Source organism: Pseudophryne corroboree, chromosome 3 (genome assembly GCF_028390025.1).
Source record: "Pseudophryne corroboree isolate aPseCor3 chromosome 3, aPseCor3.hap2, whole genome shotgun sequence".
In the NCBI taxonomy this organism is placed as follows: Eukaryota; Metazoa; Chordata; class Amphibia; order Anura; family Myobatrachidae; genus Pseudophryne; species Pseudophryne corroboree.
Genome location: NC_086446.1, coordinates 280,324,082 through 280,338,218, shown reverse-complemented (window position 1 = coordinate 280,338,218; position 14,137 = coordinate 280,324,082). Strand labels below are relative to the sequence as shown.

Sequence of the window (14,137 nt, the reverse complement as noted above, 5' to 3'; positions counted from 1 at the left end):
GCACGGAGATAATTGGAGGCACGGAGATAACTGGAGGCACGGAGATAATTGGAGGCACGGAGATAATTGGAGGCACGGAGATAATTGGAGGCACGGAGATAATTGGAGGCACGGAGATAATTGGAGGCACGGAGATAATTGGAGGCACGGAGGTAATTGGAGGCACGGAGGTGCTTGGAGGCTCAGGATGCTTGGAGGCACAGGATGCTTGGAGGCTCAGGATGCTTGGAGGCACAGGATGCTTGCAGGGACGAGGGAGCTCTGGAATCACAGCTTCCGCAGGAGAAACGAAGATACTCAGGCACCGGATCTCTGCCTGGTATCTGATTTTAAATTCCCCGCCCTAGCCTGATTGGCGGAGCAGGCAGGTGACGTCAGACCTGCTCCGCCTCCTTGCCCTCGCTTGTGATGGCGGCGTCCTTGCTTCCGGGAAGCCGCCGGAGAGCAGCGCCGACCCGCCGCTGAAGCCGGAGACCGTCAGGGGAAGAGAGGCGCCGGGCAGACCAGGCCACCCGCAGGGACAAGCGCGGTCGCCGCTGCCCGAGGTTCGTGACACCCTGGCTCTGGGAGACAGAACGATCCTTTGATGCATTTGTAGATGAGGCCCGGACCACTTGTCCAGTAGGTCCCATTGAAAAGTCCTCGCATGGAACCTGCCGAAGGGGATGGACTCGTAAGACGCCACCATCTCCCCCAGGACACGTGTGCAGTAATGCACTGAAACCGTCTTTGGCTTTAATAGGTTCTTGACCAGAGCCATGAGCTCCTGAGCCTTTTCCATTGGAAGAAAAACCTTTTTCTGGTCTGTGTCCAGAATCAGGCCCAAAAAGGTCAGACGCGTTGTAGGAACCAGCTGCGACTTCGGAATATTGAGAATCCAGCCGTGTTGCTGTAACGTCCTCACAGACAGTGAAACGCTGTCCAGTAACTTCTCTCGAGATCTCGCCTTTATGAGGAGATCGTCCAAGTATGGGATAAATGTGACACCCTGCTTGCGGAGGAGCACCATCATCTCCGCCATTACCTTGGTAAAAATCCTCGGGCCGTGGAAAGACCAAACGGCAACGTCTGAAATTGGTAATGACAGTCCTGTACCGCAAATCTCAGGAACGCCTGATGAGGAGAGAATATCGGAACATGAAGGTATGCATCCTTTATGTCCAGGGAAACCATCCAATCCCCCCCCTCCAGGCTGGCGATGACCGCTCTGAGCGATTCCATCTTGAACTTGAACCTTTTTAAGTACAGGCTCAGGGATTTTAAATTCAAAATGGGTCTGACCGAACCGTCCGTTTCGGGACCACAAACAGGGTTGAGTAATACCCCCCTACCCTTGTTGCAGAAGGGGAACCTTGATTATCACCTGCTGAAGACACAATTTTTGAATTGCATTTAACACTAACTCCCTCTCAGAAGGAGAAGCTGGTAGGGCCGATTTGAAAAACCGGCGAGGAGGCACCTCTTCGAATTCCAGCTTGTATCCCCGGGAAAATCTCTATTGCCCAGGGATCCACCTGTGAATGAACCCAGATGTGGCTGAAAAATCGAAGACGTGCCCCTACTTGAGCTGACTCCCCCAGGGAAGCCCCAGCGTCATGCGGTGGATTTTGCAGACGCAGGGGAGGACTTCTGCTCCTGGGAACTAGCTGTGTGCAGCTTTTTTCTCCTGCCTTTACCTCTGGCAAGAAAGGACGTACCCCCATACCTTTTTGTTTTTATTGGAACGAAAGGACTGCATTTGGTAATGCGGCGACTTCTTAGGTTGCAGGGGAACATAAGGCAAAAAATTCGATTTACCTGCTGTAGCAGTAGAGACAAGGTCCGAGAGGCCTTCACCAAACAACTCATCCCCCTTGTAAGGCAATGACTCCATATGCCGCTTTGAGTCGGCATCCCCCGTCCACTGCCGGGTCCACAAGAGTCGCCTAGCAGAAATAGACATAGCATTTATTCAGGAGCTTAGTAAACAAATGTCTCTTTGAGCATCCCTCATATATAACGCAGCATCCTTGATATGCCCTAGGGTCATTAAAATGGCATCCTTATCTAGGGTCTCAATCTCCGTAGACAAGGAATCTGTCCATGCTGCGACAGCACTACAAACCCAGGCCGATGCCATAGCCGGTCTAATAATAGTACCAGAATGTGAATAAATGTACTTCATGGTAACTTCCTGCTTACGATCAGCAGGATCCTTGAGGGTAGCCGTATCCTGGGATGGCAGTGCTACCTTCTTTGATAAGCGTGTCAACGCCTTGTCTACTTTAGGCGAAGATTCCCATCGTATCCTGTCCTTTTGTGGGAAGGGATACGCCATAAGAATCCTCTTAGAAACTTGTAATCTCCTGTCTGGAGATTCCCAACCCTTTTCGCACAATTCGCTTAGCTCATATGAGGACGGAAAGGTTACCTCAGGTTTTTTCTCTTTATACATGTGTACCCTCGTGTCAGGGACAGGGGGTTCCTCCGTGATATGCAAAACCTCTTTAATAGCAATAATCATGTAGCGAATACCCTTAGCCACTTTTGGCTGTAACTTTGCATCCTCATAGTCGACACTGGAATCTGAATCCGTGTCGGTATCTGTGTCAGTGATCTGGGATAATGTGCGCTTTTGAGACCCGGAAGGTGCCAGTGCCACTGGGACAGGCACGGTCTGACTACCTGACTGTTCCCTAGCCTCAGCTTTGTCTAATCTCTTATGTAATAAATTTACATTAGCACTCAAGACATTCCACATATCCATCCAGTCCGGTGTCGGCGTTGCCGACGGCGACCTGACAATAATGCACTCCCCCTCCTCCTTAGGTGAGCCTTCATCGTCAAACATGTCGACACACGCGTACCGACACACTACACACACACAGGGAATCTCTTTTCTGAAGACAGGTTTAGGCCCTTTGGAGAGACAGAGAGAGAGTGAGTATGCCCGCACACACCCCAGCGCTATATGACCCAGGAAAAAACACAGAATGTTTACCCAGTAGCGCTGTTATATATATGTATATATATATATGCGCGCCAATTATGTGCCCCCCCCCCCCCACTCTACTTTAAAACCCTGTTTCACCGTCTGTCAAGCAGAGGAGAGTCCGGGGAGCTTCCTCTCAGCGGTGCTGTGGAGAAAAAAATGGCGCTGGTGAGTGGTGAGGGAGAAGCCCCGCCCCCTCGGCGGCGGGCTTCTGTCCCGCTCAAAATATGTAAAACATGGCGGGGGCTCTTTAATATACCTGTACAGTGCCCAACTGTACATGTATATAGTTCATTTTGCCATAGTAGAGGTTTATATTGCTGCCCAGGGCGCCCCCCCTGCGCCCTGCACCCTTACAGTGACCGGAGTATGTGAGGTGTATGGGAGCAATGGCGCACAGCTGCAGTACTGTGCGTTACCTCAGTGAAGCTCACGAAGTCTTCTGCCGCCTTTGAAGCCTTCTTTCTTTTTTCCGGCTCTGTGAGGAGGACGGTGGCGGCGCGGCTCCGGGATGAACGCCCAGGACGAACCTGTGTTCCAATCCCTCTGGAGCTAATGGTGTCCAGTAGCCTAAGGAGCAGAGCCCATCATTTAAGTAGGTCTGCTCCCTCTCTCCTCAGTCCCTCGATGCAGGGAGTCTGTTGCCAGCAGTGCTCCCTGAAAATAAAAAACCTAACAAAGATACTTTCTTAGCAGGAGACTCAGGAGAGCTCCCTGCAGTGCACCCATCCTCCTCTGGGCACTGCAGGGAGCTCTCCTGAGTCTCCTGCTAAGGAGAGCTCCCTGCAGTGCACCCATCCTCCTCTGGGCACAGTCTCAAACTGAGGTCTGGAGGAGGGGCATAGAGGGAGGAGCCAGTGCACACCCAGAGTCAAAGTCTTTCTTAAAGTGCCCATGTCTCCTGCGGAGCCCGTCTATACCCCATGGTCCTTTCGGAGTCCCAGCATCCTCTAGGACGTTAGAGAAAATAAGAATTTACTCACCGGTAATTCTATTTCTCGTAGTCCGTAGTGGATGCTGGGGACTCCGTCAGGACCATGGGGAATAGCGGCTCCGCAGGAGACAGGGCACAAAATTTAAAAGTTTGACCACTAGGTGGTGTGTACTGGCTCCTCCCCCTATGACCCTCCTCCAAGCCTCAGTTAGGATACTGTGCCCGGACGAGCGTACACAATAAGGAAGGATTTTGAATCCCGGGTAAGACTCATACCAGCCACACCAATCACACCGTACAACTTGTGATCTGAACCCAGTTAACAGTATGATAACGTAGGAGCCTCTGAAAAGATGGCTCACAACAATAAACAACCCGATTTTTTTGTAACAATAACTATGTACAAGTATTGCAGACAATCCGCACTTGGGATGGGCGCCCAGCATCCACTACGGACTACGAGAAATAGAATTACCGGTGAGTAAATTCTTATTTTCTCTGACGTCCTAGTGGATGCTGGGGACTCCGTCAGGACCATGGGGATTATACCAAAGCTCCCAAACGGGCGGGAGAGTGCGGATGACTCTGCAGCACCGAATGAGAGAACTCCAGGTCCTCTTTAGCCAGGGTATCAAATTTGTAGAATTTTACAAACGTGTTCTCCCCTGACCACGTAGCTGCTCGGCAGAGTTGTAATGCCGAGACCCCTCGGGCAGCCGCCCAAGATGAGCCCACCTTCCTTGTGGAGTGGGCATTGACAGATTTAGGCTGTGGCAGGCCTGCCACAGAATGTGCCAGTTGAATTGTGCTACAAATCCAACGAGCAATCGTCTGCTTAGAAGCAGGAGCACCCAGCTTGTTGGGTGCATACAGTATAAACAGCGAGTCAGATTTTCTGACTCCAGCCGTCCTTGAAATATATATTTTCAATGCTCTGACAACGTCCAGCAACTTGGAATCCTCCAAATCGCTAGTAGCCGCAGGCACCACAATAGGCTGGTTCAGGTGAAACGCTGATACCACCTTAGGCAGAAAATGAGGACGCGTCCTCAATTCTGCCCTGTCCGAATGGAAAATCAGATATGGGCTTTTATACGATAAAGCCGCCAATTCCGACACTCTCCTGGCTGAAGCCAGGGCCAGTAGCATGGTTACTTTCCATGTAAGATATTTCAAATCTACCGATTTGAGTGGCTCAAACCAATGGGATTTGAGAAAATCCAAAACTACATTGAGATCCCACGATGCCACTGGGGGCACAACCGGGGGCTGTATATGTAGTACTCCTTTTACAAAAGTCTGGACTTCAGGAACTGAAGCCAATTCTTTCTGGAAGAAAATCGACAGGGCCGAAATTTGAACCTTAATGGACCCTAATTTGAGGCCCATAGATAATCCTGTTTGCAGGAAATGTAGGAATCGACCCAGTTGAAATTCCTCTGTCGGGGCCTTCCTGGCCTCACACCATGCAACATATTTTCTCCAAATGCGGTGATAATGTTGTGCAGTCACCTCCTTCCTGGCTTTGACCAGGGTAGGGATGACCTCTTCCGGAATGCCTTTTTCCCTTAGGATCCGGCGTTCAACCGCCATGCCGTCAAACGCAGCCGCGGTAAGTCTTGGAATAGACACGGTCTCTGCTGAAGCAGATCCCTTCTTAGAGGTAGAGGCCACGGATCTTCCGTGAGCATCTCCTGAAGTTCCGGGTACCAAGTCCTTCTTGGCCAGTCCGGAGCCATTAGTATCGTTCTTACTCCCCTTTGCCGTATAATTCTCAGTACCTTGGGTATGAGAGGCAGAGGAGGGAACACATACACTGACTGGTACACCCATGGTGTTACCAGAGCGTCCACAGCTATTGCCTGAGGGTCTCTTGACCTGGCGCAATACCTGTCCAGTTTTTTGTTGAGGCGGGACGCCATCATGTCCACCATAGGTCTTTCCCAATGGACTACAATCATGTGGTGAACACTGCTGACAGTGCTATCACATGATTTTCCGCCCAGCGAAGAATCCTTGCAGCTTCTGCCATTGCCCTCCTGCTTCTTGTGCCGCCCTGTCTGTTTACGTGGGCGACTGCCGTGATGTTGTCCGACTGGATCAACACCGGCTGACCCTGAAGCAGAGGTTTTGCCAGGCTTAGAGCATTGTAGATTGCTCTTAGTTCCAGTATATTTATGTGAAGAGACGTTTCCAGGCTTGACCACACGCCCTGGAAGTTTCTTCCTTGTGTGACCGCTCCCCAGCCTCTCAGGCTGGCATCCGTGGTCACTAGGACCCAGTTCTGTATGCCGAATCTGCGGCCCTCTAACAGATGAGCACTCTGCAACCACCATAGCAGAGAGACCCTTGTCCTTGTCGACAATTTTATCCGCTGATGCATCTGCAGATGCGATCCGGACCATTTGTCTAGCAGATCCCACTGAAAAATTCGTGCATGGAATCTGCCGAATGGAATCGCTTCGTAAGAAGCCACCATTTTTCCCAGGACTCTTGTGCATTGATGCACAGACACTGTCCCTGGTTTTAGGAGGTTCCTGACGAGTTCGGATAACTCCCTGGCTTTCTCCTCCGGAAGAAATACCTTTTTCTGAACAGTGTCCAGAATCATCCCTAGGAACAGCAGACGTGTCGTCGGGATCAGTTGGGATTTTGGAAAATTCAGAATCCACCCGTGCTGTTGGAGCACTACTTGAGTTAGTGCTACTCCGACCTCCAGCTGTTCTCTGGATCTTGCCCTTATCAGGAGATCGTCCAAGTAAGGGATAATTAATACGCCTTCTCTTCGAAGAAGGATCATCATTTCGGCCATTACCTTGGTAAAGACCCTGGGTGCCGTGGACAATCCAAACGGCAGCGTCTGAAACTGATAATGACAGTTTTGTACCACGAACCTGAGGTACCCTTGGTGTGAAGGGCAAATTGGGACATGAAGGTAAGCATCCTTGATGTCCAAGGACACCATAAAATCCCCTTCTTCCAGATTCGCTATCACTGCTCTGAGTGACTCCATCTTGAACTTGAATTTTTGTATGTACAGGTTCAGAGATTTCAGATTTAGAATAGGTCTTACCGAGCCGTCCGGCTTCGGTACCACAAATAGCGTGGAGTAATACCCCTTTCCCTGTTGTAGAAGGGGTACCTTGATTATCACCTGCTGAGAATACAGCTTGTGAATGGCTTCCAATACCGTCGCCCTGTCTGAGGGAGATGTTGGCAAAGCAGATTTTAGGAACCGGCGAGGGGGAGACTTCTCGAATTCCAACCTGTAACCCTGAGATACTACCTGCAGGATCCAGGAGTCCACCTGCGAGTGAGCCCACTGTGCGCTGAAATTCTTGAGGCGACCCCCCACCGCCCCTGAGTCCGCTTGTAAGGTCCCAGCGTCATGCTGAGGCCTTTGCAGAAGCCGGGGAGGACTTCTGCTCCTGGGAAGGGGCTGCTTGCTGCAGTCTCTTACCCTTTCCTTTGCCTCGGGGCAAATATGAATGTCCTTTTGCTCGCTTGTTCTTATAGGAATGAAAGGACTGCGGCTGAAAAGACTGCGTCTTTTTCTGCTGGGAGGGGACTTGAGGTAAAAAGGTGGACTTCCCGGCTGTTGCCGTGGCTACCAAATCCGATAGACCGACCCCAAATAATTCCTCCCCTTTATACGGCAATACTTCCATATGCCGTTTGGAATCCGCATCGCCTGACCACTGTCGTGTCCATAGACTTCTTCTGGCAGATATGGACATCGCACTTACTCTTGATGCCAGAGTGCAGATATCCCTCTGTGCATCTCGCATATAAAGGAATGCATCCTTTAATTGCTCTATAGTCAATAAAATACTGTCCCTATCCAGGGTATCAATATTTTCAGTCAGGGAATCCGACCAAGCCACCCCAGCACTGCACATCCAGGCTGAGGCGATTGCTGGTCGCAGTATAACGCCAGTATGTGTGTATATACTTTTTAGAGTATTTTCCAGCCTCCTATCAGCTGGATCCTTGAGGGCGGCCGTATCAGGAGACGGTAACGCCACTTGTTTGGATAAACGTGTGAGCGCCTTGTCCACCCTAGGGGGTGTTTCCCATCGCGCCCTAACCTCTGGCGGGAAAGGGTATAACGCCAATAACTTCTTTGAAATTAGCAGTTTTTTATCAGGGGTAACCCACGCTTCATCACACACGTCATTCAATTCCTCTGATTCAGGAAAAACTACAGGTAGTTTTTTCAGACCCCACATAATACCCCTTTTTGTGGTACTTGCAGTATCAGAGATATGCAAAGCCTCCTTCATTGCCGTGATCATATAACGTGTGGCCCTACTGGAAAATACGTTCGTTTCTTCACCGTCGACACTAGATTCGGTGTCCGTGTCTGTGTCGACCGACTGAGGCAAAGGGCGTTTTACAGCCCCTGACGGTGTTTGAGACGCCTGTACAGGTACTAACTGGTTTGCCGGTCGTCTCATGTCGTCAACCGACTTTTGCAGCGTGCTGACATTATCACGTAATTCCATAAACAAAGCCATCCATTCCGGTGTCGACTCCCTAGGGGGTGACATCACCATTACCGGCAATTGCTCCGCCTCCACACCAACATCGTCCTCATACATGTCGACACACACGTACCGACACACAGCAGACACACAGGGAATGCTCTGATAGAAGACAGGACCCCACTAGCCCTTTGGGGAGACAGAGGGAGAGTTTGCCAGCACACACCAAAGCGCTATAATTATATAGGAACAACCTTATATAAGTGTTGTTTCCTTATAGCTGCTTAAATATATATAATATCGCCAAAAAATGCCCCCCCTCTCTGTTTTTTACCCTGTTTCTGTAGTGCAGTGCAGGGGAGAGCCTGGGAGCCTTCCTAGCAGCGGAGCTGTGTAGGAAAATGGCGCTGTGTGCTGAGGAGATAGGCCCCGCCCCCTATTCCGGCGGGCTCTTCTCCCGGTTTTTCTGAGACCTGGCAGGGGTGAAATACATCCATATAGCCTCATGGACTATATGTGATGTATTCTTTTTAGCCAGAAAGGTATTAACATTGCTGCCCAGGGCGCCCCCCCCAGAGCCCTGCACCCTCAGTGACCGCCGGTGTGAAGTGTGCCTGAGCGCAATGGCACACAGCTGCAGTGCTGTGCGCTACCTCATGAAGACTGAAAAGCCTTCAGCCGCCGGTTTCTGGACCTCTTCTTACTTCGGCATCTGCAAGGGGGTCGGCGGCGCGGCTCCGGTGACCCATCCAGGCTGTACCTGTGATCGTCCCTCTGGAGCTAGTGTCCAGTAGCCTAAGAAGCAAATCCATCCTGCACGCAGGTGAGTTCACTTCTTCTCCCCTAGGTCCCTCGTTGCAGTGAGCCTGTTGCCAGCAGGACTCACTGAAAATAATAAAACTATCAAAACTTTTACTCTAAGCAGCTCTTTATGAGAGCCACCTAGATTGCACCCTGCTCGGACGGGCACAAAAACCTAACTGAGGCTTGGAGGAGGGTCATAGGGGGAGGAGCCAGTACACACCACCTAGTGGTCAAACTTTTAAATTTTGTGCCCTGTCTCCTGCGGAGCCGCTATTCCCCATGGTCCTGACGGAGTCCCCAGCATCCACTAGGACGTCAGAGAAATAACATTTGCAGAGAGAGTTAGATTTGGGTGGGATATTTTGTTTCTGTGCAGGGTAATTACTGGCTGCTTTATTTTTACACTGTAATTTAGATTTCAGTTTGAACACACCCCACCCAAATCTAACTCTCTCTGCACGTTACAACTGCCCCCCCTGCAGTGCACATGGGGGGTCATTCCGAGTTGATCACTAGCTGCATTCGTTCGCTGTGCAGAGATGAGGGGAAAAACGGCACGCACGCGCGTCGTACAATTGCAATGAACGATGTAGTTTCACACAAGGTCTAGCAAAGCTTTTCAGTCGCACTGCTGGCCGCAGAGTGATTGACAGGAAGAGGGCGTTTCTGAGTGTCAACTGACCGTTTTCAGGGAGGGCTTGCAAAAACACAGGCGTGCCAGGGAAAACGCAGGCGTGGCTGGGCGAACGCAGGGCGTGTTCGTGACATCAAAACAGGAACTGAACAGTCTGAAGTGATCGCAAGCGCTGAGTAGGTATTGAGCTACTCTAAAACTGCACAAAAAAACTTTTCCGCCGCTCTGCGATCCTTTCGTTCGCACTTCTGCTAAGCTAAAATATACTCCCAGTGGGAGGCGGCATAGCGTTTGCACGGCTGCTAAAAACAGCTAGCGAGCGACCAACTCGGAATGACCACCATGGTTTTGACCAACTGCTAACAAATTTGCTGCTGCGATCACACACAAAGACACACGTACAAGCAAGCATGCCCAGCCCAGTATGTGAGGAGGGACCAGCACTAGCCTGTATCTAATAATGGAGATATAAGAAGTTTGGCAATATGGACTAATTATGTGTGAGGTGCCTAATATAAGGTTCCCACAGCGGGCTCTCACCCTTTTCTACACCCCTGTACCAGTGTCTGGCTGTGGAGTATCCTCTGGAGGAGCTAATTTTCCTGCTGCAGTGCTGAGAGTGCAGGAAATGGCGCCAGGAAGCCAATGGTCCCACTCTCAGGTAGCTCAGCTCCCTCCAATGGCGCCGGAGCTTCTTGCATATTTATACTGGCAAAGTCCCATACAAAGAGTAAAATGAGGTACAAGCACCTTTTTTCACTATCGCTGCCAGTCTGCGCGGGGGGGCCTATGGGCTCACCCCAGGGGGAGTCCGTATGCCCGCCCCGCGACCATGCCGTACCAACAACCGGGGACCGGCAACACTTACCACCTTGATCTTCAGGCTCTGTGCTGGGGTGCGAGAGAGCGCCATGCCTGCGGTACACTAACCCTCAGGACCGTGGGATCCGACTCAGCACCTCCAGGAGGCCAGTGTCAGTCTACCACCAGTGTCCCTCGGTGCAGGTAGGCTGTTGCCCAACAGCCTACCTGAAAATACCAAACGTTTAAAAGAAACGGAAGCAAAATTCTCTGGAGCTCCAGAGTGTGTGTGTATCCTCTCCTGAGGGCACATTTTTCTAAACTGAGCTGTGTGGGAGGGTATAGAGGGGAGGAGCAGCACACCCTGTTTGAAGTTTTACAGTGCACCGGCTCCTTTGGACCACAGTCTACAGTATACCCATCGTACTAAGTGTCCCCAGTATCCCTTATGGATGTTTGAGAAATTATTATTATTATTTTGTACAGTTAAAAAAGCAGAACAATAGTAGGCTTCTAGTACATAGCATATCCGACAGGCAGAAACAAATACTGGCCCTCATCTGTGAAATAACAGCATATAGGGTATATGTTTACCAGTCACTGGAATACGACAAACACTACCTGCAGCAGGTCAAGAGTCACAGACATGTTCTTCAACTCCTTCAACAGATCTAGAGCCCCATCCTGCAAGAGAAATGGAGTGTAGTGAGGCCCTCCGATATGGGACCCCACTGTACAATGACAACAGTACCAGAGGTTTAGTAACACAGGGGCTCATGCAAAGCTGGACGCATTTTGCATTAAAAATAGCAGATGTATAATGTAGCCAGAAAAAACGCATAAGTCCCTGTGTATGCTGTTCTGGATGTATCTCAAGAGGTGTCCAGCGCAGTAACAAAAGTATATGTAGCAGGTTTATGCCAGTAGCAAACAGTAACATATGCGCTTTGTTTACGGCACAACAATCGGGCCTAAAAGCCAAATTCTAACCATTTGGACCAAGTATCTGCGGCAAACGGTCAAGCCAAAACCAGTATCTTCAGGTCCTGATATAGTACGAGTACTGCCGCATAACATTTTTCAGACCAGACGGTAAATTATTTATTTGTCTGGAAATGTAGCGTGAATGGTATCGGTCAGAGTCCAATTCTGTCAATAGTTCACTTTAGCGTTTGTATTTAAAGCAGCAATGATTTGCCTACTGTATGCTGAACAATTGTGTACATTTTAATCTCCAAAAACAGTGGCGCTCTAGCATCATTTGGCCAATCTGTCAGGGGTGTACCCAGCATTACAGAATCAGGCTGTGCTTGCACACCTATGTTCCATCTCTCAACCATAGGGAGTTGCAAGCATAAGATGCGACAGAATCTGCATACACACAGGCGTTTCTGGGCGAACGCAAAGTAGGGAAATGGTTTTTTTAGGTTAAAAAAAAAGCCACACATCCGTCCAACTCTACATGAGCCCAACAAAATATGTATATTAAGGAGAACAATGTCATTTTTTTAAGTTACATCGTACTATTGCAGAGTTCAGAAAATGAAGTTGGGGTTAATTTGCACAAGGTAACTAGCCCGACATCCTGTATGACATCTACGTGGTCATTCAGCACATGCACGAGAGGCGATCTGCCTAGGCAACTTTACTTGGAAGATGCTGGGACACTTGCATTTAAAATCAACCTTGCTAGACATATTCACCACTGATTCGAAATTGATAGTCATTATGGTCATTGCACCTGTTCAATTCAGGTGAATCCGTCTAATGCAATCTTCGGAAATGACCCACTATACTGAGAGTCATTCAAATAATAAAAGTGACTGTTCTCATCAGAGAGCAACAACGCTCAGGTTAAGTTGATCAGTTGTTTGAAGGTTCCAATCATAATATACTGGCATCTTTTAGTGAAGTTTGTTCATTTGAAATATGACCTTAATTAGGTTCCTAAGGAACATGACTTTCATCTATTTTAGTGGGTCCTGTAAGTTTGGAATTTCCTTGCATTTATTACCAACATTTTCTAAGGAGTATTTTAATGTCATTATTCTAAGACCTAGAGCACTCGAGGTCACAGCTAACACTATTTAGGGGGTGCTGCATTTATTTTAGTTTTGGGGGACTTGTAACAAATTACACCTGCATTCTCAGTAGTTTAGGGGTTAGTGGATAGTCAGGTGTGTGTGTGTCCCATGTCTTCCTACAGTATTCTCCTTTCATTGTGGAAAATACTGCGTCCTTTAAAATAAATCTACACAGAATAGAGGATCATCCCATGGGACTAGCAAAGTGGTGACACTACAATTCCCAGCATACCCTGTCTGCCAGTGACTGGGAGAACAGGTTAGGATTTATAGTAACACAAAAAAAGATAATAATGTTCCCCATCTTTGTTCTCTACTGATTTTGGTGGTCCCCTATGATTTAGGGTGTTCCCCAGAAAGCAATGGGCTCTATTACAGCAGGGGGTGGTGTAATGGTTTCGTTGATCTTTGTCATGTATGGAGACCCAGTCAGCCTGGGTGACAGTCTCCCTTTGGATCTAGAATGATTTAGGGGGTCAGAACTCGCCGTGCTCTTTTTGGCCACCATCTTATCCAGCTTCTTGGCGATCCGAATAACCTCCTCTCCCTTCGCCTCCATCGTTATCAGTCTCTAGGGACTCTCTCGGGGTGAGGATGTGCCGACCGCGTCGGGCTCTCCCAGACACCCGGGCTGTCTGCAACAGTGCAACCTCTCTCGGTTGCTGCTAGATTTCACAGAAAAACCCAGTTCAAACAGTCCGGGGGGTCTTCAAGACCTTTAGTCTCTGGGACCTGTAGTCCTCGTACGGCATCTCCCCATGCGTACTTATGTGAACGCGCATGCTAAAGACTACAACTCCCACAATGCTAAGCAACATGAGTGACACCGCCTTAACCGCAAGGGCTACTGGGTCTTGATGTCTAGGTATGCTTTCGTGGTCCTTTGGGAGCTCTGTGCTGGACCATTTGAAACTACGCTTCCCAGTGTGCACCGCGGCTCCGTGTCTGTTATTGATGCTGTGAAGCAGACAGGTACGGAGCGTTACTAACATGCCGATGCTGCAGAGAATTGTGTCATATTATAGACTGCAGTGCAGCGCGATGGACTATGATTAATGTTATAAACTCTAGAACACTTTAATCTAGCATACAGTACGAAGTGTGCTATTGCTTTATTTTAACACTAAGAGGGGGTGGAGGTCAATCCTATCCCTTTTCCGCTAGCGTAGCACGGGTCGCAGCCGTGTCGCCTGACACGGCTGCGACCCGTGCTACAGGCCCCTGCAGACAGCGCTCAAACCCGACAATTGCCGGGTTGGGACGCGCTAGTGACGCGGCAGGGGCGGCGCTGGGAAATCACATGATCTCCCAGGGCCGCCCTCCCTATGCAGGCGACACAGGTGGTTACAAGTGACAAGTTGCTGTTGGTGGAAAAGCGGGCAACAGCAGTGCAACTTGCCCACCTCGCAGCCCAATCTTGGCTCT

At 49.6% G+C, this 14,137-nt stretch overlaps 1 protein-coding gene across 2 annotated transcripts in view; it reads right to left on the bottom strand.

Moving 5' to 3' along the window:
• Positions 1-13,826, bottom strand: part of TCEA2 (transcription elongation factor A2) — a 132,853-nt gene extending 119,027 nt beyond the window's left edge. The window contains exons 1-2 of one of the 2 annotated variants that reach the window (XM_063959204.1): positions 13,089-13,826; positions 11,250-11,312 (exon numbers count right to left, since the gene is read on the bottom strand). In XM_063959204.1, the coding sequence (XP_063815274.1) occupies positions 11,250-11,312; positions 13,089-13,271 (246 nt within the window). In that variant the 5' untranslated portion in view covers positions 13,272-13,826. The remainder of the gene's footprint in view (positions 1-11,249; positions 11,313-13,088) is intronic. The other variant, XM_063959205.1, reaches the window with a different exon arrangement.
• Positions 13,827-14,137: the final 311 nt, after the last annotated feature.